Source organism: Candoia aspera, chromosome 1 (genome assembly GCF_035149785.1).
Source record: "Candoia aspera isolate rCanAsp1 chromosome 1, rCanAsp1.hap2, whole genome shotgun sequence".
Lineage (NCBI taxonomy): Eukaryota > Metazoa > Chordata > Lepidosauria > Squamata > Boidae > Candoia > Candoia aspera.
In genome coordinates this window covers 154,624,404-154,650,156 of record NC_086153.1, presented here as the reverse complement: position 1 = coordinate 154,650,156, position 25,753 = coordinate 154,624,404, and the positions used below count along the sequence as shown (strand labels likewise).

Below are 25,753 nucleotides of genomic sequence, written 5' to 3'. Positions count from 1 at the left end.
ATTTCCCTCACTCTTCCCATGTCAGACCTGCAGCTATTGCTTACTTTGTGTCCTGGTAATCGCTGGGTCCCACCTGGTGGCCCAACCACAAAATGAACATCTGCCATCAAGTCATTGTTGAACATCACTGCATTTCTACAAACAGAAGCAATATGTTAATTGGGGGCGTTTAGCATCAAGCTCTACCTCCCAACGCATGCAATTCATCTTGTTGGAAGCTCCTTAAAGGAATTCCTTTAAAAATAAAACCAAGAAAATTAAACAGAAAACAACAATAATAAAATATTCTAAAGTTCAGTGTTTTTAAAAGAATGATACCATTAAAAAAAACTTTGGGAAAAACTTTCATCAAAGTGAATGTCCCAAGCTGCGCAAACATATGAAAGTTATACATGGAAAATACATGTTTAAGAGTGCAAACAATTATGAAGTTAAAATAGCTTGCATGTGAATGCATTTTTCATTACTAGAAGACAAGAACTGTACTGTTGGAAAGGAGAAACATTTCACCCCCTCCCTTTTTTTCAGTTTTAACGAACAATCCTGTGATAATAAAACATTTCACTGCATACTGTTCCAGAACTTGTAAACTCAAGAAAGAAATAGACCCAAACTTCCTTACCTTTCTCGGATGGTGGGATAAAGTCCTTGCCAGTTGGGAGCTGGAATAATATTGTTGTTATTGATATTTTGCTGGTGATACTGCTGGACAGCTGTTGTGTTACTGTTAGCTGGTTTCTTTCGGGGGAAAATATCAGCAGCCATCTTTTTCTTCTTTTTAGTCTTCAAGGTAATGATTTCATAGCACACTGGAGGTAATTTGCTGCTGCTGCTGCTGCCGCTGCTGCCGCTGCTGCTGCTGCTACTACTGTTTACCTTCTTTGAGCTTTTCTTGGACCTGTTCTTAACGGTCTCTGGAAGCATCAAGAAGAAGGTGAGACATTTCATGTTCTTTCCCTTGTCATCTACCATGAGTATCCCTGTCTGTGCAAGCAGAGAGCCTTACTTGGTAAACCGAGGGCGCAGAAGGTACAAATAGAGAGCAGCAAAGCGATTGTGTTTCTTTTTCAGCAAGACAAGGTGACCTTTTCCAGTGTGCTGAATAAGAGATCAGCCTTTTTTTTTTTTTAAGTTTGATCCAGGGCTTGATTGGTTAAACATCTCCCCATCATGATTCCCAGTTTCATTTGCTTGCGAGAGCTTTTCCCCCAAACGTCTGGAGGCTGAATCACCTGAAACTGCTATGCTGTGGCAACGCAAGTAGGAGAGCAAAGACGTGCTGCCTGCTTGTCAGCTGGCTTAACTTGTGTGCTGAATGGATCTGCACACAGGAGGCATCAGAGCCCTGCAGATGGAGCCAGACAAGCAGCCTCCTAGCCCAATCGCTGAAGTCACCAGTAACAATTGGACTAGCAGCACAGTGACACCTATTGTAGATGTAGAGTGCCCAAATATTAAAGAGCCTCGCACTTCACATTGTTTTAAAAAGTAAGAAGTGATTGCACATGCAAATGCATGTGCATGTTTATGTAAGTGCTAAACTAATGAATGTGACTTCATGCCTGGCAAGTTAGCATAGAGGAAATCATTTCAGAGAACAGCAGGATTCTGTGTTAAAAAACATGAGAGAGATATTTTCAAGCAGACAAAATAAGCCATAGTATTAATGCAGTACTCATTTTTTCTGCATTTCCCCTCATAATTAAAATTGTTAAATGAATTTGGTATCCATGTTAAAGCCAATTAATTGGCAGCATAAAATGGACTGATACAGTTTCAATGCTCCTTTTCCAATGTAGTCTGTATTCCAGAGCTTACTGAATAGAGATGAGGTCATCACATTAGTTTTTAACTCACTATGTTTTCTGCTAACAGTCTGATAGACATCTCAAATCACTAAGTAGAGGCTAATTATATGAAATTATGCCAAATATAATTGCACAGCACCATTGAAAAGTATCTACAAGTGTCGACCAAATACAAATAAATCAAATTATATATGCATATTTCAATTGTTTAGAGAAAAAGATATTTCATGTACATGCAAATAGTTCACACCTTTGAACTAAAATAATTATAGGTTTTTTTTTTTGGAATTTGATTGCTAAACCAGAACACAGAGAGTAGTAGTATATAACCACTGAAACGAATTACAGGATCTGCATAAATGGCCTAAACATTTAATCATATTGCTTCCTTCAAATGATAGCAGCTTAACATTGCAAGATTGGACTGCAGAAAGAGCTACTGTGAGTATTCAAGCAGAGGCCGAAGCACAGCAGCTCCACATATAACAGGATGTCACACAGTAAGACAAGATGAAGCCATGTGGCTAAATTAAGGACAGGCTCGGTTCCTGCAACCAGAACGATGAGTCCTAGACACAGGAGTTGAATCCTCATTGTAGCATATGTTTCATCATTATTTAGTTTCTCCCCATAATGTATCACTGAATGAAAGAAGCACACAAAGAGATTACACTATTATTAAATAGTAAGCTTTGCTATATGGCCATGAAAACTAGAAGGGAAAACTAGATGGAGGAATGCCATTTCCTCAAACAGCCCTTTGGCTTCCATAATGGCTAGCTGTCCCACCCGTGACATCTTAATGCTACAGTACTCATTTACGTAAGTACAATGCCCTACATTTCAAATATGAACCTGTATCATGTGCTTGGACAATCCTATAGGCCATCTTGGCCATTAGCTGTGACTACATTATGGTTTTGCTAGTATATTGAATATTCAAGATCGTAATGATCTACTTAGATGCGTGGTGGTCAATGCAATATCAAAATGTCATACAGATTAATAGCAAAAAGTAGCACTTGTTTGCCAGATTTGATGCCAAGCAACAGGAAAAGGTGTTTTGCCTATGGCGTTTTTTAATATGTATTTCATTAATCACTTCAAGAATATAAATTAGAGAACAAAAACAAGGACATAACGCATCAATACTTATTTGTAGATTGCAAATGCAATTATCTATAATCCCACAGATCCACATAATCTTAGAATGCAAAGCTACTTTCCTGCTAGAGCAGAAAAGTGCAGAATACGCTTCTTCTAAGTAACGTGTTGTGCTATGGGATGCCTATTCTCATTAATGGACTCCTCTAACTATAGAGTTCAAGATTTTGGGCAATATCCCTACACTCTTAAAAGATTAGTTGTATTATGGGAGAGAGCAATAGTGACACTCACTTTATAAGGAATGTCCTTCACATATTTTGGGAAGGCATGTAAATTAGCTATAGTATATGCTTGTATGTTATGCCTATACTTAGATGGATCCAAAAGCAGGTACATTTAATTTGATTTGATGGTGCATATTTAAAATTAGCGTGTGCAGTATGTCTGTTAGTAATGGAAGTTGTAATTCTGGAGGCTTCTCTCTGCAGTTCCAACCACAAAAACTTATGCTTTTATAACAGGCGATAGATTGGACAGATTTTGTTAGCACATACAATAGGTATCACTATCCGATCCACAAATATGAAATGTTCATTTATTAAATTAAATCCATTTTTGGAGTGATTGATGGAATATTAAGAAAATGTACATCTCATATGATTATAATATACAAATAGCGAATGGAGCTGCAATGGGGGAGACTCTTTTAAACTGAAACTTATTCATGCAAAGGATAAGAAGTTCTTCCAGTCAGCAGAATAACCAATCTAAAAATGATGGTGGATATTCTCTTTAAGAATATGAATTTTTCATTTGGGATTCTCTTGGATTCAGCCTTGATGCTCAAGTGACACCCAATGTCAGAAGTATTTTGGTCATTACACATCTAGAGAGGGCAGATCTTGCCATGGAAATACAGGCACAAGCTACATCTCAACATTATACATACTACATTGCTTCGTTTTAAAATTCAGTTCAATGTTTTATTGATTGGAGTGAGGTATCAAGATGTCAGTAACTTATCTTTTTCCAGGCCGAATTCAAAGTGCTGCTTATGACCTTTGAAACCTCACATGGTTTATGGTGAAGGACTTTGAAAGATCACTTTCTCATGTATGAACCTGTCAAATATTAAGAGGACTTCACACTGATTACAAGGCCACATGTTGCTACAAAAGTGAAAAGGGTTTTTTGCTGTTGCTGTCAAACTCTACAATTCGGAATTTGCCCTTCCTTTTTTGAATTTCTGTCATCATAGCCTTATGACCTTTCTGTTCAGAAAGGTGTTCCCCCCCCCCCCCGGGGAGGAGAGATCTGTGGCCTTCCATGTTCTGTTGAACCATAAGTTCTAGAAGTTCTTATCAGCATTGCCAATAAGAAGATGCTGAAAGTTATAGTATAACAACATTTTAAAATCCAGTTTCCCCAACCCTGTTTTAGACATTCAGTGGTATCAATCCCCAGAATCCCACAACAAGCATGGCCACTAATAGGAATTCTGAAAGTTGCAGTTGACATATATGGAAGGTACCCTGGTTGGGGAGGGCTGGTTTATGCTATGATAAGTTAGTTAAATATTTAAAAAAACACAGTAGGATAAGAACAGACCATAATGACTAAATGGAAGCTATGATCTTTTTGTAGCTGCATCAGTTTCTAATTGCTATTGTTTTGCTGGGTTATGGATTTTAAAATTATTTTCTTTCCTTTGTTTTTACATCATTTTATTGTTTCTGTTGCTAGTCACTTTGAACTACAAATGCAAAAGTAGGATGTAAGTTTTTTGACAAATGGATAATAATATGTTGTTAGATCAAAGGTCATTCTAAGCCAGTAGTGATAGGAAATTGAAAATCTCTACCAACTGCATTTTTCAGTGGAACTGTTTCCATTTTTAGAAGCTTACTTCTTTGTTTAATAAAAGTATAGGAAGCATGAAAATACTTATTTAATAAATAATCATAAAATGTGATCTTTTTCAGGCGACCATCTTTGAGAATAGAGGTATCTACACATGTCAAAATCAGTATGTTAACATTTATAACATAAATGAAATTTAATCATGCCTAAAGGTATTTACAGGTATTTCACTGAAAATAATTTTAAAATAGATTGTTTTTCCATGAATATTTATTTATAATATTTAAGATTCACTAAGTGTACTTTATTGATCCCATTTTTTCAATCGTTTAACTTCAACTACTTTCAGCTTTCAGAGCTTTCAACTTATATATTATGCCACATTAAAAACATGATATACTTTCTAAAGGCCTTTGCATACTAATGTAAGGTAAATCAGGTTCCTACCGATTTCGCTAACGGGAAGTTTTCCCCAAATCAAACATTTTTGAAAACATAAGCCACTGTAGCTCAATGTTATTAAGTTGCAATCATCCTCAGATGTTCTTGTTGTTAAAGGTTTTCCTCATCTCCACAGTGCCAATTTTTCCTACAGTCGCAAAATGGCACTAAAACCCCCCAGCCTTCTCCAATCAATATTCTCTTGATGTGCTCCTACTCTCTTGTGTCCCCAGCTAGCATGGATACTTTTTTCATACTTTTATATTTGAGTCTGACATCTGAAATAACTTCAGTGTATATGGTAGGTTATAGTTCCCTTTATTCATTCTGACTCCACCATTGTTTTGTATTGGTTTCCACACTGTTCCCTTTCTCCTGACCAGGTCCATGCCTCTCCTAGTAGTCGTCTGGGCTGCCTCCTTTAGAAATATCCATGTCACACTTGGAGTGTCACAAAGATGGAACTTTCAGAATTGAAACTGCTCGTAGACTAATTAGCTTACAATCCATTCTGTTCCACAAGGCAGCGCCAACTGGAATAGAATAATATTTTTAAGTCTCATTATTATGCTGCATGGTTCTAGCAGAATAAGAATACTTATCTTCCTATTGTGTATTTGACAAAATTGCCAGGAAACAGTTATAGTGCTAGTTATGCATAATTTGTTTCTTGACAATACAATTAAGGGGAAAGACAACTATTAATTTCAGAAACAAATACTGGAACAAACAGATTTAGCCCTATATAACTCAAGGGTTATTTTCATTAAAGTCTGTAGACATTTTAAAGCAGCAGCAGTGATCTCCTTCACTTCAGGTATGTTAAGATCCAGTCAATTCAGTGGGATTTGCTTCTCAGTAGGTGTACATAGGATTGCACTGTCAGGCAAAACAGCCATTTTTCAATCCACAAATATTACTCTACACTGCAATCAACTGAGTTTATCATGTTCAAAAGATCGTTGACATCCATATATTATTTTAGGAAAAGCCTATTCAGAAATGCTACCACTGCTTAAACATAATTCTAAAACATAAGTTACTGCAAAATATCAATAAATTAAAGGCGTATGATTCCTTATGCTAACAAAGATTCCTAAAATTTGATCTGAGTTAGTGTAATACAATGCACAGTATTGAAATTAAGAGTGGGGAGACTGAGTCCAAGTTCAGTGAGGATAGTGATGGTAAAGAACTGCATGTAGCCCAAGCCTTGTGGGAGCAGAGTGGAACAATCTTTCAAAACTCTGCAAAATAGTACCATGCTGTGCCTTTATAGATAGCTCCTGCCATTATTATTTTGATTAATAACATCAAAATGTCATTGCCATTTCCAACAGAATACTGCAGTATAACAGAACCCAGCTGTGGATGCAAAAAGGAAATGTATATTTATTAAGCAGTAAATTTGTACAGAACTCTATGGGAAGCAATTGTTTAGAAATTAATTGCAAGTTTTACCAGTGCTAGGTTTAAGTTACAGGCAGTGCTTAGCTGGCATGCATATAACACACATCTAACCTGATAGCTGAAGAGATATTGTCAAGTATTACTATGCTGAAGCTAGGTCTACCACTAAATGCCTTTTGCACTGAAGAACTAAACGTTGGCCAAAAGCTTCTAACTGTGACTCTCATGGTGGCCTGTCATATTTTTAACTCCTTTGGATGGGTAAATAGTACCAATCCCTCTAAGAGAGATGGATGTGGTCCCCTGGTTAGAATTGTTTTCCATATATAGTGTGCTGCCTAAATGGATGTTTACTTTTTTGTATACATTATATTGTTTTAAGTTTTAAGTTTTAAGCCACCCAGAGTCACTCTGGAGTCTGAATGAATGAATGGCAACTGTTATTCTTTCAGGCTCCAGCAGAGGGAAGAAAACTGCACTATTCTATTCGTTCTGCTGAGATACCAATTCTGTCTGGGTTTTCCTTTTCTGAACCCTTTCAATTCCAACTGGGTTTGTATTTTGTCTAAGCCTACAGGGAGAGACAATTGCTTTCATTTACTTTATGGAAGCCATTCTGGGAGGTTTTTTTTTTAAACAATATAAAATATACCAAAAAGTAAACATCCATCTGGGCAGCACACTATACACAGAAAACAATTCTAACAAGGGGACCACAGCCATCTCTCATTAGAGGGATTAAGAGAGCAAGTTTATAGTGAGTGCTATCTGCTTGGAACCGCCCAAATATTAGGACCTCTTCTCTTGCAGCACCCTGGCTGTTATCCCTAGCAAAACTAAAGTACAGCATCACAGCATTAGTTTCAGTTTACACTTTTACTTAACCTGTCAAATGTTAAGTAAACTACAATGCTGGGATGCAAAAAAAAAAAAAAGACTTAAGAGATAACATCAGTGAAAACAATAAAGTGCACCCTGACATTCATGGGAAAAGAGCCCAGAACTAAGTCAGTTTGGTGAAAGTCTGAAACAGAGTACCAAAAAGGACAAAGATACATATACCCTGTGCCAGATGTAAAGTAGACGACTAATATACAAATAAGACATTTCTATATAACTCTATATTTTGGTTACTTTGCTAAAGAAAAGAGAGGGTCTGAGAAATTGTAAATGCCTTTTGCTGTCAAACACAGAAAACACCGGCCTATTTGATTTTGAATTTTAATCATGAAAGGCCTCACAAAACCAGCTTTAAAATTCCACAAAGCAACATAAATGAGTTAACTTGCCATCTATGATATGCAGTTAAACTGTTTGTTTAATATTAATTTCATATTTTCAGGAAATTAGTAAGAATCCAATTTGCATAAATCGTTTCTATTTTTTGCATACTTTGTTCTCACTGAATGCTTCCAAGCAACACAGAATATCAAATAGAATTTTCATTTGAAATAGAAACACATTAGTCTATTATTGTACTTGTTAATATTTTAGTCACAATCTTGTCTATTAATGCACTTATGATCCAATGTTTTTATTGTAATATCTCTTTGCATCACAGAATTGTTTACTCCATATTCATAACTTAGCAAAAAATAATGCATCGTTTCCTTAACACAATGTTTCCAAGTATATGGACATCTCTAGAAGTGAGAAATAAACCCCTTATGAATACAATCTTCACAGCAGATCAACACACAACAGTTCATAAGAAAACAAATTTCAGATCATTTTATATTTAATTAGACTCTCTAATGACCAACAAGTATAGCTTTGTAGGATTCCTAAATAATAAAACAGCTTTATCCTACTAGATGTCTTATAAATATACTGTACTAAATTGTAAATTCCAATACATAATAGACTAAGACTCTTTTTTTGATGTGAATTCTGGAGGGTGAAGTTCAGTGTATTTGTTAAACACGAATCTAGGGGAAGCTAGGGGAAGCAGGACAATACTGAATGATCAAAGGTTCTCTTACATGGCTGATTGGTAGGTTCATGATTCAGCAAACCATTCCTTGATACATAACCAGTTAAAGAAACCAAAAATCCTACCATACACATGGGAACCATGGGGTCCTCCAGCCATTCTCTCTCATAATGCAAGGATATGAAATAATACTTCTGATGAAGATAGAGGCTCCATTTTTATAAGACTTCAGTTCTAGTATACATTTACTTTCAACTCACTGGACCTTACTTCTGTGTACTGTACCCTTTAAATTGCTTAAAACAGAGGACTGTTCATTCCGTGCACTAACACTTACATTCTTAATAATTAGCATTGCAGTAGGTATCCAAACGTTTTTCAGGGGGCATTTGGAACGCTGTAGAATATAATTGCTGTTCTTGCTTGGTTTTCAGCTAAATGAGGGCCTTTAATAAAATTAGGAGAGCCAATCTGGTGTAGTGTTTAAGGCATCAGGCTAGAAGCCAGGAGACGTGAGTTCTAGTCTTGCCTAAGGCCCAAAGCTGGGTAATTCTGGGCCAGTCACTCTTTCTCAGCAATAAAAGGCTGGCTTGTGCCTTACAGGCAAACTGCAAAAAAAAGCTATTGCTTGATTTTGCTAGACTGGGGAGTGGTAATTCCTATAGAAAAATTAGTTAAAGAAATTTAGGCAACAAAGATAGCCTCACAGAAATTGAAGGTAGTACAACTTGAACTCAATTGCTTTGTGCTAATTGAAAGGGATTAATTAATGAGATTATCACCTGCTCTGTTAATTTACTGACCAACACCTCAAAGGTTTTATAAAGCATTGAAGATATGTTTCAAAATGACAGATTCTAATCTAAATTCACTATTTTTAGTAGTTGAGAGAAGAATGGGGTTCCCATTGTTCTCTATGGGAATTTGTTTAATGTTTTAAAAATAAACCTTGTTGCCAATTTTTATGCAAATTGGCTTGTGGATAGTAGTAAATTTGGAATGTCACTCTATGCATTCTTCTGGTCTTGGAGTAAATAAATGGGAACAATGGGCAGGGGTATCTATGGGATCCAATGCTTTCATCAAAATGCCAAAAAAAAGCACTGCAGTACAAATCCCACCCCTTCTGTACATGCATATAATACTGTGTCACGATGTACATACAAAACAGCAGAAACTATGGTACAATGCTGCTTTCACCATTTGCCCCCTTTTTGTGCCTCCCCCAAACACTTCTGGAAATTTGTTGGTTTCAAAATCCCATTTTTTTCCTGTTTTCTTCTATGCTTGAGTCATTTCAAGTTTAGTTTTTTTGGAACATTGCCAACTCAAAAGTTCAACAGAAATTTGTTTTTCATTGTGTATACATCCTAATGCTAAATGTTACTTATGTCTCTTCTGGTTACTCACTTTATTAAGTAGCTTCATTAACTTCAAATTTTATGGGATTTTTTTTTTAACTAGCATATGGAATCATAATTTCAGTATAACCATTTGTATCTTTTCTATAATTTTTTCCACCCTAAGTATTTATACCTATGTAATATTATGAGTTGTGAGGAAATGTTGTGATCTATAACATCTTATACTCAAATATATATATATATATATAAATTTTAAGAATACAAGGTGCTTCAAGGCTCATTGTTAGTTTGTGAAATTGCACAGTGATCATTACAGCCTATTCTGTACAGTTTAATCTTGTTTTCGTGGACGTTGATAAAACAAACTTCACATGCAGCATACCAGATTTTCACAACAGTTTATCTCATTTGCTTAATTATATTATTATGTGACTAAGATGATTTGCATCATTTATGTTATAACATCATCACAATAAAAAAAATCCCTATGATGCCCTAATTTCCAATTCAACAGACTTTACTCAATAATATTCCCCTCCCCCAATTCATTAAAATTAATTTCACTGTACCACAATTACCTCATTGAGACAGAAATTAAATCTTTAATAATATGTCTAAATATTTAAAACAATTAATACAAATAATATACAATAAATATTCACCAATTCCCCAGTAGTTTTATTTTGCTTCAATGTGTGTTAGTCATTGTAGGAAGACATTATTCCATTTAATAAAAATGACTTCAGTATACTATCAATTTTAAGTTAAAGATCTGCTCCCATGATTTTGCAGAAATAAGCAGTTTTGGGTTTTTAATTTCCTTTCAAAGTATGATACTGTGAAATCTTGACTTGTTCAATAGAATAGGTTACTGATAGAAAAAGATCCAAAGCAACATGTACCAATTAATTGAAGGAAACTGAAACAGTGATCAAATGCTATCCACATTATAACTAAATGGTTTGAGACCAGTTTGATTCCTAATTTGGTTTTCTTATTTTTATGTTTAATTCAGTTACCGTTTTATAGAAATTCTGTTAACTAGTTTTTTACAATCTTTAATTCCCCTCTCCTTCCACTACTTTACATATTCATCTCCCATCTTCTTCCCTTAAAAGGTAAAGGTTAAGGTTTCCCTTGACGTAAAGTCCAGTCGTGTCCGACTCTAGGGGGCAGTGCTCATCTCCGTTTCTAAGCCTTAGAGCTGGCGTTGTCCGTAGACACTTCCGGGTCATGTGGCCAGCATGACGACACGGAACGCCGTTACCTTCCCACCGAAGCGGTACCTATTGATCTACTCATATTTGCATGTTTTCGAACTGCTAGGTGAGCAGGAGCTGGGACTAGCAACGGGAGCTCACCCTGCCGCGCGGTTTCGAACCGCCGACCTTCCGATCGGCAGCTCAGCGGTTTAACCTGCAGCGCCACCGCGTCCCTTCTTCCCTTAAACATACATAGGTAAAGGTAAAGGTTTCCCTTGACGTAAAGTCCAGTCGTGTCCGACTCTAGGGGGCGGTGCTCATCTCCGTTTCAAAGCCTTGGAGCCGGCGTTGTCCATAGGACACTTCCGGGTCATGTGGCCAGCATGACTCACGGAACGCCGTTACCTTCCCGCCGAAGCGGTACCAATTAATCTACTCACATTTGCATGTTTTCGAACTGCTTGGTGTGCAGAAGCTGGGACGAGCAACGGGAGCTCAGCCCGCCGCGCGGTTTCGAACCGCCGACCTTCCGATCATACATATATACATATAAATAATATGTTTGTTTAAGGGAGGTGGATGGAAGATGAATACACAGAGAAACAATTTAAAAAGTAGAAATAAAAGTAAATAATCATAAATAAGTAAATAAAAATATTCTGATTATGGTGGAAGTTCATTATGCCTCCAAAAACAAATCTTATATATAACTTCTTTTAACAGGTTAAGACATGCCTTGCTTAACCGTGAATTACTAATGAAATTACAATTCACTGGCATTCATACAACATATTAATGTATAATATTGATGTATAAAGCATAGCCTACAACCATCCAAAGTCTGGGTTTGTGCAACACACCAAGCCACACAGAGGCCAACATTATGACTTAACATATAGTGGAACTCAGGGAGAAAGTGTGCATGTAGTACAGAGGAGTCAGAAACCGTGCAATGAAACTTATCTGATACCGCCGTATCTGCAGTTATTCAAACGTCTTCAGGGACACAGCTTTCAAATACATACTGTATACAAAGGCCTCTCTATAATTGAGATCCCTGATCTGGATATACATATGAAACAGGGCTTATGTGAAAGGAACATTTGCAGGATGAGACTTGCACTCTTGACTGGTAGCGTTCGAGTCTCCCCCCCCGCACCCCGCCCTAAGAATTAGAGCTAATTTTCTATAGTTGATGCCAAGTTACGGTCTAAGCAAGATTAACTGTAATTAAAATGCTTGTCATCTAATGGCATTTTCGAAGTGTCAGGGAGTGTGTGTAAAATCATTGTGCTACATGCCCGCAATGTCCCATGCCATCTTCACCCCTCCTCCTTGCATTCCCAGCAGGCTCAATTCTGTCTGCCATGTTGCCCACAGGGAGAGAGGAAACAAATGGAGCTAATGCTCCCAAATTCCCACCCAGAGAGAAAGAACAAGTAGCAAGAGCTGACAGCAACTAATGCTTCCTTGAATGTATGAGACAAGAACAGTGATGGCAGCTGTAAGACAAAACAGCTACCACCTCTGCTCTCTCTCTCTTTCTGGACAGCATAGAAGCTGGGATATAGCAATGACAGTACATGGGTATAATGCAGTAATTGCCCGAATAACATCAACTAGACTTTGGGGACAACCCTTTAATATGACAATTGTCCAAGTTTATGGTCTAACCTCTTATGCAGAAGAAGAGAATGTTGATGAGTTTTATGATCCAGTTCAATTTGAAATCAACAGAATATGAAAATAAGATGTGTTCCTTTGGCTGGAAACGAATTCAAAGTTGGAAATATTATGGAGGAAAATTTGTTGGATTGCATGGCCTAGGAAACTGAAATGAAGTAGGAGGATGACTTAACAATTTCTGCCAATCCAATGATGATAAAATGTTTCAAAAATCAAAATGTTATGGAATGTGTCTCTGAAGGGGTAGGTGATATGGTGGATTTCGGCAGTGCCGCTGGTTCTCAGGAAAGAGGGAGCACATTCCAAGAAGGGAAGGAGGTAAGAGAAAATATAGTCCAGAGGGCAGTTGTGGGAAAACCAAGAGATTCAGAATAGCCCCACCCTGGAGCTTTTCCAGTTATTTCCCTTAAAGTTAGGTAGAGTTGCTTTAGTTTGGTAAGATTCTGTCTATATGGCATTAGCAAATAAAGAACTGAAGTTTGGCTGGACTGGTTCTTGGCTGTTCTTGGGCTGGGCCTGACACTACATGGACATCACCAGATAGAATACACAGAAATCAAATTGACTATTATTTTTTTTTTATTTTAAATTGAATAGTAACAACAACAACAAAAAAAGAACAAGAACAAAACAGAAAGAAAATTACAATGGAAATACATTCTCAGGAGAAAAAAAGCATAAAAAGTGTTTTTTAAAAAGTGAAAAAAAAGAAAAAAAGTATATGTTGTATTCACAGTTACAATTCTATATATACTTATCTAATGTAAGTATTATTCAAGTGCATTAATTTGACTATAATACCAGTACAAAGAGGTGGAAGGACTCAGATATAACAGCAAATATGTGGTTGGGGTTTGACTATGGAACAGATCATGCACTGCTCATGGGCATGTCCCAATTCAAGCTAAAGCAGAAGAAGAAAGCCAACTAGTTTCCATGACATTCAATTATTTTCAGGGAGAACACCAGGAATCACAATGGAAGTCATGAACCTTACAGAAAGGGAACCAGAGGAACTGTGGAATGAAATCAATGAGCAGATTAAGGATGAATGTGAAGAGAGACTGTCAAAGACCAAGAAACAGAATAAAGCAAACTGGATGTCAAAACAACTGGATATTGTCAAGAAGAAAAGCCAAAGCCAAGAAAGATAAAGATCCCAGGAAGGAACTTAACAAAGAATTTCAAAGAGTTGTTAGAAGAGACAAAAAAGCAGTTATTACGATATCTGAAAAGATATTGATGATGCAACCAAGAAATGAAAAAGAAAAGTCTTCCAAAAAATCTCTGAACTCAGAAGGAGGTTCCAACCTCCAACTGGTATGTTGAAGGTTGCCAAAATAAAAAAGATGGAAGGAACATACTGAAATTCTGTACACGAGAGATGTCAGCATCAAAGATACCTTAAAAGATATTCCTTACTTATAATAAACTCTAGAATGGGAAGATGAAATCTCATTATCCTTATTAAATCTATACATACATCAGAAAACCACAGTCCAGACAAAACATGGCAAAACAGACTGGCTCCAGGTTGGCTAAGGTGTGAGACAAGGTTGTATACTCTCTCCTTGATGGTATATAATCAATATATGTTGCAGGAAGGAGAAAACACTGACCCTCCAAAAGCTGCTGAATTACAATGTCTAGTACATATGAAGGTGCCAATATAATTCCATTCTGATTAGCGCTACCAGATCTGGACTACACAACACTGGAAAAAACACTACATGCCAGAAAAGAGAAACAGGAAACTGGTAACCTTTAGGGATTATCTGGATTTTTGCAGCCCGGTGCTAGTAGGATTGACCTAGTCTTTCCCTAACATGTTAATTTCTTTGGCCTTGTCCTCACTAATGTGCTCAACCTATAACTGAGCTGCAAATGGGGAGTCCATTGCCACTGCTCCAAATAATGACATCTACATACCAAACACCCAAATACCAGTATGAGAAAAGGGTTTTAAGCTATCTTTTTCCTTAATGTGCTGGCTTTCTATGTGCAGGAAAGATGTAGGTATGTCACCACTGATACATAGGTTCTCCTTGCTTTATGTGAATTTACTTCATGTGAAAAAAAAAAGATGCTATTATGAGATTTCTGCCAGCATAATTTGCATCAAAAGGTCTGGAAATATGCGAAGATTTCTTCCTGCCAAAACTGCTTGAATATTTTCCTGCCAAAACCCCTTTATGCTCTCACTTATGCATTTGTGTTCTGCAGTTATTCTAGTTATGCATTCTATCTTCCCCTTATTTCTGTACCTGCGATAGTCATTATTCTGGGGTCAAGTTGGTCATCAACTATTTGTCCAACCTCCTTTCCCAAAATGAATAGAAACCGAGAAGGGCATATAAAACTACACTAAAGCTGATGAAGGATTGTCAGCCTTAGGACAAGCTTTTAACTTGGGTGAATTTATTGTGCACAATATCATGAAGAATGCTAATAAATGGTGACTGTCTGGACAAATCCCTGCAGTTTTTCTTGGCAAGATTTTGGAAGTGGTTTGCCATTGCCTTCTTCCTAGGGCTGAGAGAGAGTGACTGGCCCAAGGTCACCCAGCGGCTTTGTGCCTAAGGCAGGACTAGAACTCACAGTCTCCCATTTCTAGCCCAGTGACTTAACCACTACACCAAACTGGCTCTTAGAAATACAACTGTAAAAAAGATGGAAGAAACTGCTTTCACTGTACAAAAGACAAGGAAGAAATATGTTTCAGCAGCCTAGTGCTTAAAATAAGGCTCTAAAAATGTATGAGCACATTTGTCAAGGTATCTGAGCAACAAAATTTGACACCACACCTCACAACAACCCTTTTTCCACTAGTTCAGTGTTTTGCTTTATGTAAAGTTTCTGGGGAACCCTGGCATGTACTGCAGGTTGGGAAAACAGTGGCCAAGGCTGATTATGCAGGTAGTCCTTGTTGAACAACCACTCATTCAGTGACCATTCAAAGTTATGATGGCACTGAATGAAGAGGACTTACAACTGGTCCTCACAGTTGCAGCTGTTGCAGTGTCCCCACAATCACCGGCTTGCAATTACAATGGTTGCAGCATCCCACGGTCACGTGATTGTCATTTGCAACCTTTGCTGCAGGCTTCTGACAAGCAAAGTCAACTGGGAAGCAGGCAGGCAGGTCACAAATGGTGATTATATGACTGCTGGACACTGGACTGCACGGGACTCGCCTAACAATGGCAACTGGAACTGCTGCAACTGCCTTTGTAAGTTGGCGGGGTCACGTGATGTTGTGCTTTACGACTGCACCATTTAGCGATGGAGTTGCGGGTCCCAATTACCATTGTTAAACGAGGACTACCTGTAATGCCCAGCAAGTATGGCCACGGAAAGTGCATGCTGGGAGCTGCAGGTCATCAACCAGTACCGGGCTAGTTCCCACAGGTGGGTTCTTTCATCTGGTCTGACTCGGACTACCACATCTGGGGTGCAAAAAACGCAGTAACTTTTGCTTGTCATCCTGCCTGGATGTTGGCAGACCCAATCCGGTAGCCCTGGGCGCAGGTTCCCACTGCAGCTTCAGGAGCACCGTCCAGACCACAGGAAAGCTAGGCCTGGTGGAAAAAGAGAACTGAAGAAGAGCCCCAAAGGGAGGGCAACGAGGCCTCCGGCGGAGTTGTCCCCAGCCTTCGTTCCCCTTCCCCCGTCCTGCCGGCAATGTGGCTGCCCGGGCCATTCTGCCTCTCCGCCGCGGCATCTCCGGCCTCGCCATTTTCCGGCCAGGCCAGGCCTTGCCTCCTCAGCTCGTCCCCGCACACTCCCGCCGCCGCCGCCGCCGCCGCCGCCGCCGCCCGAGACTTCCCTGAGCCAAGGGCGGGCCGGGAAAAGCCGCGACGCACGCAAGCCCGCCTCCGCAACCTACCATCGCTGCCCCGCCGTCCTCCTCTTTTTCCGCAGACGGCGGGTCCCTTCCCCGGGCGGAGGGGGAAAACCTCGCTGAGCTCGCCCGCGGGAGCGCGCCCGCCATCCACACGTGCCCGCTCCCGTTGCTGGAGGTGGGGAGGAAGCTGGACAGAGCGCGGAAGAATCTAGGAGTCGAGTTGGGGCGACGAAAGCCATGCGGAGCTCGGCGTTTTTGCCGTGGCCGCCGCCGCCGCTATCCTGACCTGAGGCGGGAAAGCACCGGAGCTAATGCACACCACATCCCCACTTCTCCTTTTCTCTCCAGTGGGCGCGTGGCAGCCAAAGCAGGCATTCGTGGCTCCGTCAGGGTGCGGGTGTCTGCCCAACCGAATGTGATTTCGCTTCATTTTCGGTTAACGTTTCACGCTGCCGCTTCTTTCCCGTTAAAAACTGTTGTTCCCGTTATCAGCCCTAGACGAACCCATTTGGAAAAGAGGCGCACTGACTGGATTTGTGCGTTTTCTGTACTGTTCTTCCTGAATACCCCAGTGTGGTGTATTGCACTCATAATTAAACTCGTGAATGAAACCATCACAAGTATAAACGATGCTTAAAAATAATATATACAAAATGCTCATAGATAAGGCTATCTAAAAATCAGCCTGAGTTTGGCATTAATCCTACACAATTACTAGTACACAAACAGCAGACCTAGAAGTGATGGTGAATTCCATCAATACAAACAGGCCTGTCCAAGATGGATAGAAAATGGGCATCAGCAAGAAAATGTTGCAGAAAGCCCTGCTCACAATTCCAGTCAGTCAACAATGTCTTTCTCCAGAATATCATTTCTTCTTCAACTCAGGCTCCCGGCCTCTCCTTTCAGTTTCTGAGGATGGTATGAATAGTACTTACAGTATTGTTCGCTTCCACAGATTTAGCCTTCGACACATTGTAGGACTTAAGTGAGCTTGCTGACCCTTGTGTGCACATGGTGTTAGTTGGGATATAGAAGCATCAGCACTCCTACCTGAACAGCAATAGTTGTTATTATTAGCTATTATTTAATTAAATTTAAGTGTTGTTGTCTTCTGTTTGACAGTTACTTCTACCTAGACAATATAACAGAACAAGGATTGGGGAAACCCAGGTTCATATCCCCACAGTTATGCACTGGAGGATTTGAAATCTCTCAGTATATCTCAACCTATTTATTTCACAGGTTTGCAGTGTAGATAATGCAGAACAGTTCAGAGAGGGGAAGGAGAAACCAGTGAGCTATCAGGAACTCAAAGGAAAAGGAAGATATGCTGGGATTGATCTGGAAATTGTGCATCGTACTGATCACCCACATGATTAAACCACTCTAGATGTTCCAGCTGTAGTGAGCACTTGCAAGGACAATTTTTGTTAGCAATCTCTCAATGGACAGTGTGATACAGATTGGATACACCTAGTGTCTATCCGCTGATAGATTAGCATCTGGTAGTAAAATGGTTTCTCTTCTCCTCTATCTGCAACTGCCCCGTTTGGAGGGATCCTCAATCTGGGGCCTGTGTGGGGAGGTGCTGAAAAAGGGACAAGAGAGTAAGGAAAAATCCTGTTGTAAGTGGAAGTTTGCTTAGATAATGGATGCAGCTCAGTGTTAAAAATACCGTACATAACATGATCAGGTTTGGAAACAGGTATTTTTATAGAATAAAATATCCATTATTTACAGGCCACAGTTAAGATCATAACTGAAATCAGAGCAATATCAGTTCCCATGCTATATGCACATAATATAAACAGTAACATAAATACAAGTTTGCCCTTTGCCCCAGAATGTCAGGGGCTTTTAAAAATAAAGTTATCGTGCAACAACACTACTTTTTTTCTGAAAAAGCGTTGTCTTCAATTTCAGTATGTATGCTGTTGCCCAACAAAATAACTAAGTGCAAAAATAATTTTGCCACTTGATTTTATTTCTAGGGAGTTGAGGTATAATTAAAAATCAGTAGTTGCCTTTTAGTCTTCCTGAACACAAAACAGCTTTTTTCCAAATAAAAATGCATAGCGCTACATTGCAAGTAAATTAATATTCAAAAGCAACTGCTAAATTAATATAAGAAAACAAGGCCCAAGGCCACTTTTCAATAACCAGGATCCAGCTCCTGGTTTATTCACTTTTTTTTTTTAAAACACTCTTAAAATTGCTGATGCTGTTTAAACACAAGGGGAATTAAAACATTCTGCTGGCGACTTATGTTGAAACACATGGCAAAATGATTGGCTCGTGGATTCATTTTGGAGAAACGTTTGTTTCTACAATGAATGGCCCTCTCAATTTAAATTACAACTGGCAGTCACTTACACACATTACACATAACTTATTAGTGGATAGTTTTATTACTGTAGAATCATACAGCGCTGTGTTGAATTGGTACCTTTTTTCGGTTTCATCTTGTCAGTTTTATTTAGAATCAAGTCACATTAAACAGAAACCATCAAAACTATACCATGCGCTCACATACATTTTTATAGCTATTAAACCTCCTTATGAGATGAGTACATGTTTGGAATTACAGAGTGAAAATGATAGTTTAATTGAAGCCTGGGTAGCTAACAAAATATTCATTGTTTGAAATGAATTTAAACTGCTTGCTTAAGATAACTACTGTAATTTTCTCTTATTTTCTGATTGAAATTTAAAGCATTATTTTAAAAGCCGAAATCATAGCAGGAGTGTCTTGTTAATAGTAGATGCCAGATGAATTTCTTATTAAATGATAGGATACATATACAGCTGAAATATTAAATTCTTGTCTGAGGGACCGCCTCTCCCTGATTACGTCAGCCCATCCCATTAGATCTGGGAGAGAAGGCATGCTGCAAGTACCATCTGTCAGGGGCTTACATCTGGTAGGTCCCAGGAGGCAGGCCTTCTCTGCTGCAGCGCCCACCTTATGGAACATTCTCCCCTGCCTCCCAAAGTCAGGTTAGCCCCATCCCTGTTAATGTTCCAGAAGTCCCTCAAGACCTAATTACGTCACCAGGCTTGGGGGTGCCAGGAAACCAATAACATCTTAAGATGGCTCCACGATTGATATATTCACTCTCTCCATGCCTGTGGTTTGTATATTTTACTTTTTAATATTGTTTTATATTTTTATAATGATTGTATTTATAGAATTGTTGTTTTTATTTTATTGTTGTATGCCGTCCAGAGTCACTTCTCGTGAGATGGGCGGCTATTCAAATTCGATTGACAAACAAACAAACAACTTCTTACTTTTTTCATTAGGCCATATTGCAGCCACATTTTTAACAGGACGGTTACTTGTGGAGCTGTCCTTTTTAATGCTGTTCTCAGCTATTCCACAGCCATATGCACAGAATCTGTTCCAGGTGGGTCTCCAGATTTGGGGGGAGGGGGTGGAGGCCCTGGAGAGGAGAGGGAAACCCCTGCAGGTATCTATCCTGTTGTTTCAACAGAGGAACAAAATTGGTTTTCAAGCCTATGACCCACAGGATACCTACAGATCAAACAGTGCTCATATTCTATGCATTTTTAATTATCTTATTGTTCTTGCTCATCCTCCTGCAGCATTAACTCTGCCCTGCTGATTGATATTCAATGGGAGGAGTGTGGGAGGAGTCAGAGGAAGAAGAAGAACAGGCAGGCTAGCTTGGCATTTCTTCTGCCGTTTTCAATACAGGTGTAAGAGATAAGATAAGATAAGCTTTTATTGTCATTTCACTATACACCAAAGTGTACATTAAAATGAAATTTTGTTGCAATTGGTTCAAGCAATAAAATAAGAATACCATAATTACTACAGTATGTAATAGTCATTCTTTACCCATTCCACTCCTCTAATCTTTATCCCTAATAAATATCAGTCCTACACCCAGCATGTGTACCCATGGAGTGAGAAGGGATTATTAAGAGTTCAGGAGTCTAATAGCCCAGGGGACAAAGCTATTACCCAATCTGGCTGTTCTACATCGGATGCAGTAGAAACTTTTCCCAGAGGGTAACAAGGAGAACAAGCCACAGTGAGGGTGGAAGGGATCACTGACGATATTTCGGGCTCTGGACAGACAGCGTGTATGCGCCATATCCTGGATAAGAGGCAGTGAGACCCCAGTTATCTTCTCTGCTGCCCTCACCATCCTTTGCACAGACTTCTTATCTGAGGCACTGCAGCCTCCAAACCAGATGGAAATACAATTGGTCAATACACTCTCTGTACTGCCTCTATGGAAAGTAAGAAGGATGGGGAGTGGAAGATGTGCCTTCCTCATCCGGTGCAAAAAATACAGACAAATATACTTTTGTAAAATAAAATACAGTAAATGTCCTAGTTGAGTAATATTTTTATAGGTGTTTGGATTGTTTTAAAATAAAGTGTACAGGAGCTAAAGGCTACTTTATGTATCATGGATCAAGTGTAAATTGGTGCACCTTGGATTATTCAGTTCAGTTTATTACAGTCATAGACTAACTTGAAGTAAATTCAAAAATAAAGCATATAACTTGCAGATGGTGAATAGTGAAAATAAACAGGCTCAGTCGTGAAACCTAAATGGGAATAACTAATTGAAATAAAATAGTATAAGTTAAAATGAAGTAATCATCCTGTCTGAGTGAAAAGGACACCTAAAAGTGGCTTATTAATAGGTTACAGCGAATACCACTGACAGCAAAACAGCATTTGTCTACATTCAGTGAGACAGATTGGTCATATAGTAATAGGTGAAGGTAAAATAAATCTGAATGATTAGGGCATTTGTCTAGAAACAGAGATAACAGCTCCTGACATGGAACAGCATATTAAGGACAGTACAATATAACATCACTCAGCATCTTGATTATACCATAGGTGTGTAGTCTTTGCTCAAATGAAATATCCCAATATCTCCCCTCAGTGACAGCTGTTGAAGGAAGGCATTAAATCTGGACAAAAAGACAGATTGTTTAGTTATGCTTGAAATCTGAGAATTAGATTTACATACTGTGCAGAGGATGTTCTATGTGCTAAAAAAGGAAGAAATGCACATACTATATAGTTTCTTGCCTGTACGCTTTTGTGCTGCATACCTTTTCCAGAGAAAATGGAAATTCAAGGTGCTAGCATAAGAGAGCACAACCTGTGGTCTCCAGAAGCCTTGGGTGTCCCCTGTGTCATCCATAACAAGCTGGGATGACATCAAGATTGTGACATGTGTTATGATGTCATGGCACAAAGGACATAACTTATTGCATATATCATAGATCTGACAGAATTACATAAGTTGCATCATTTCTATCATGATGTCATGCCCACATGTCATTTGTCTCTCCCCCCATGCCCCTCCTCCCAGACATCCCTGGTTTGGCCCCAGACTCCTTCAGAAAGTTGCCACAAAACTGTAAAATTTTAATGGGCCTGAAGTAGAATCTTTGGGGAGTAAGTATTTATTCATTTCATTTAATTTTAACTTACTGTAAATTAAATCACATTATCATTAAATCATTAAATTTTGTTTGCCACCCAGAGTCACTTGGTGAGATGGATGGCCCTATGAACTGAATGAATGAATGAATGAATGAATGAACGAATGAATAAATAAGTAAGTAAGTAAGTATGTCTTGGCCAACATACAGTTCCTGATATGCCACTCAAAAGCCATAGGTTGCACCTTCCTGAAATATGGGCAGGGAGGCTACAGCTTTTGATTACAGTTGGGATTCTTTATTCTGTGCTGAATAAATACAATGCTCAGCAGACAACATAGTGGAAAATATAGAGAGTTAACTAAGCTGTAGCCTGTTGCTTACTCTTAACTCTACGTTGGACTGTCTTAGTATATAGTCAGCTATAGAAATATATATATACACTATACACACGCACACATATATACATGCACACACACAGAGTTAGTCATGATGGATTCAATAACTTAGTTTCATATGCACGGCATTCCTAATTAAAACATGTAAGGGTAGCTACTATACATTAACAATTCTGTCATTTTGTCATTTTGTCATTTATATGGGATGGCAACAATCATACAACTCTTTTACAAAAGTCAATGCCAGCCTTTTAGAATTGACTGGACTTTGCATTTTATCTGTGCTAAAGAAGGCTGTCTGATTTATTTCTGCAACACATGGACACATCCTCATTAGTATTTCAAAGCCTACAAATGAGAGTTGCAGATACCTGGGCAGATCAATTCATTATTGCCTTGTATCTGTCAGGCTGTAATCCTAAACTACTTATTAGGCAGAGGCTGCAAGTGTTGCTGAACTAATTAGGATACATTTTCAAATAAACATGTTTAAAATTGAGCTATAATTTCTGAAGATAACTGTAGCATGTGTATGCTCAATAGCTTCTCTGACATCCCATCTATATATATGTTCAACAGTGTGAAAATCATTCTCTTGTATCTTTTTTTTAACTGTAGTGTCTACCAGAGCTTAATTCCTTAAGATATAAATAATAGAGTGACATACCCCACAGCCTTCTCTTGGTTTCCTTTTCCCAGCTCAGTGTCAATCAAGGATGTCATCCTTCAAAGTGTTACAGCAGCATCCATAGGATCTTGCCACTTTCATCAGAATGATGAAAGCAGTGTCATACTGCAAGCTCCACCTTTTTGAGTATGCAGGTGATGTCATGACATTCATAGAAAAAGGGTGGGGTTTGTGTTGTGGTACTGCAACATTACTTACATCAGTCTGCTCCCCCCCTTAACACCACCACCATCCATGGAAAATGCTGATGGGTTGCCACCATCAGGGGAATGTTCCCTGGATAAAATAGGAACATTCTTGGGATTTGGGATTAGATTGGAAAATATGATAGTCAGTCCATGCCATTGGGTGTTATTTAAGCCTTAAGGAGCAATTCAGAGTTCATGGATATTGTTTTAATTTGCAAATGATTCCAAGTTTTACCCAAGAGTTATGTCCCAAGAGTTATGTCTGGGGACAACCATTAGTATGCAAGTAAATTTTCTATGACAAATTCAACCTACTAATTATTATATCCTTTCTATGACCCCTTCACTAATCTAGAGCTGAACCTGCTCTGTAACCAATTGTCCCCCAAACCAGTTGTTGACTGTCATCTGTCAGAGTGACTTCTCCATCCCTTCCTGGAAGGAAAGAATTTTCACTATTGAATCATGTTCAGACAGTTGAAAATAAAGCAGAAAACTTGCATTCCTCTCAGTTCCCCCAGGAATGACCTGATCCATGGCAATCAATACAAGAAGGAAGTACAAACGAGATACTGGGGAATATGCTTAATAGAACTGCCTGTCCTCTTGATAAAATGAGGGCAGGACTAAGGATCCGAGGATAAAGTTCAAGAGTTTTTAAAACTACAGTTAGCAGTCTTGCTGTAACTGAGAGATGTGTCATCAGTAGCTTTATCTTAAAACAAAACAAAACAAAACGAGAGTTCACTGGAAACTTAAAGCATTTTTGTAATATTTCATTTAACTATAAAAGTTTACATACAGAGATATGTCCCCAGATATTAACTGTTAGCAAGGACTGTATTTACCCCCAATTGCAGATGATTGACATTTCCCCTCAGAAATGCTTGTCTAGATCGAGAGAGGCTTCCTTAGCTGGACTTTTCCCTCAAGCCCCCCCCCCCCCGCCAGTTTATTATCACACTGATAATTAATAAATAATACGAATAATAACCATGCGATAAGAATCCTAGAACTTTGTTTAAAAATAGTATTGTGTTCTTTAAATCATTGCTTATGCAGCTTTTTGAAAGGTGAGGTATAAATAAGATATTAGCCAACATGCCATGATGAGAAAGAGGGACGTGGTTTGTTCAATTTTTTATTTATTTTGAATACTACACATGTATCTGAAGTTTTCAGTCTCTCGTGCCCATATATATTACTGCTAGATAAAATAAAACAGCATGCACAGACTGCATCATAAATTTTGCTAATATTTTCTTCTGTGGAAGCTTCAGAAATGTATTAGGCTTGCTAATCATTATAGAGGCATTGTCTGAGGCAAAACATGCAATTATTTAAGCTGAGCCCTGAAGCTGACAGATGTTTTTAAATGCATTTGCAATATTATCATCATCTGTGTGGTTTACTGTGGAATACAATAGGAGCATCTATGTCATTGTCCTGGAAATCAAAGGTTTTCTTTTTTCTTTTTCTTTTTCTTTTTTAACAACCGTTGTGGTTGTAGCCTGCTTGTCAAACTGAAGCAGTATGCTCTGATAGTCATATGCATCCCCACAATTTTCTGTTTTTTGTCACATACACAAAGTCAGATTACCCCAGCCCATCCCACTGCTAGGGGAAAAAAGAGTCATTTTAAAGCAAAACACAGAAGTCCATAGACAACAGCTGAAAAAAGAGTGGGATTTACTATCTCCCCAGCAGCCTTTAATTAAAGTGGAATCTCCCTCTGCAGCTGGCAGAAGCCCAGATATATGAAGCAGACAAAAAATCTGTTTCAGAAGGTCTTTTATTTCTGAAGACACAGGTAAACTGTTCAGCCAAGTATTTCCATCAGTGTCATTTTCTATATCTTTCTGTAAAAGTTATAGAAAGGGGTGCTTAAAATTCAGCTTTCATGCATCCTTTGAGCTATATTTCTGTAGAATCTTCCAAAATCTGAAATATTAATTTGAAACGTAACCAGTATCTTCTCAGAGATTCCATCCGAGAAATCTTCATTTGTAGCAGACCACTGCCATCTTGTGGTCTGTCCAGAGCTTTATGTCTTCTTTTGGTTTCATTTAACTCATTTGCAACTTCTGTATGCTGTGATTTGAGCAGCTCTGTAATTTATCACTATCAAGACTGAATATTTGCTTTTTAATAATTTAAAATGTTTTACATTTTCTTCTCTTTTCTAAAATTATTTATTTATTTTGTTTCTTTCTTGCAGGATTGGTGTATCTCCTAAGGAGGGGAGGAAGGGCTGAATCATCTAGAGGCCATGCCTCAATGTTTACCATTATTTCACTTTTTGATGTTTAATCACCAGAAAGACAGCACAAGGTATGAGAGTCTCATCTCTCTCACACACCAGAGTTAGGATGTAGATGCCAG

General features: G+C 38.5%; 1 protein-coding gene across 2 annotated transcripts in view; it reads right to left on the bottom strand.

The window, feature by feature from the left end:
- The window catches only part of BTBD3 (BTB domain containing 3), a 31,441-nt gene extending 14,631 nt beyond the window's left edge, over positions 1-16,810 (bottom strand). The window contains exons 1-3 of one of the 2 annotated variants that reach the window (XM_063316299.1): positions 16,698-16,810; positions 623-914; positions 45-135 (exon numbers count right to left, since the gene is read on the bottom strand). In XM_063316299.1, the coding sequence (XP_063172369.1) occupies positions 45-135; positions 623-765 (234 nt within the window). In that variant the 5' untranslated portion in view covers positions 766-914; positions 16,698-16,810. Of the gene's footprint in view, positions 1-44; positions 136-622; positions 1,194-16,697 lie in introns of those variants that run through there. The other variant, XM_063316289.1, reaches the window with a different exon arrangement.
- Positions 16,811-25,753: the final 8,943 nt, after the last annotated feature.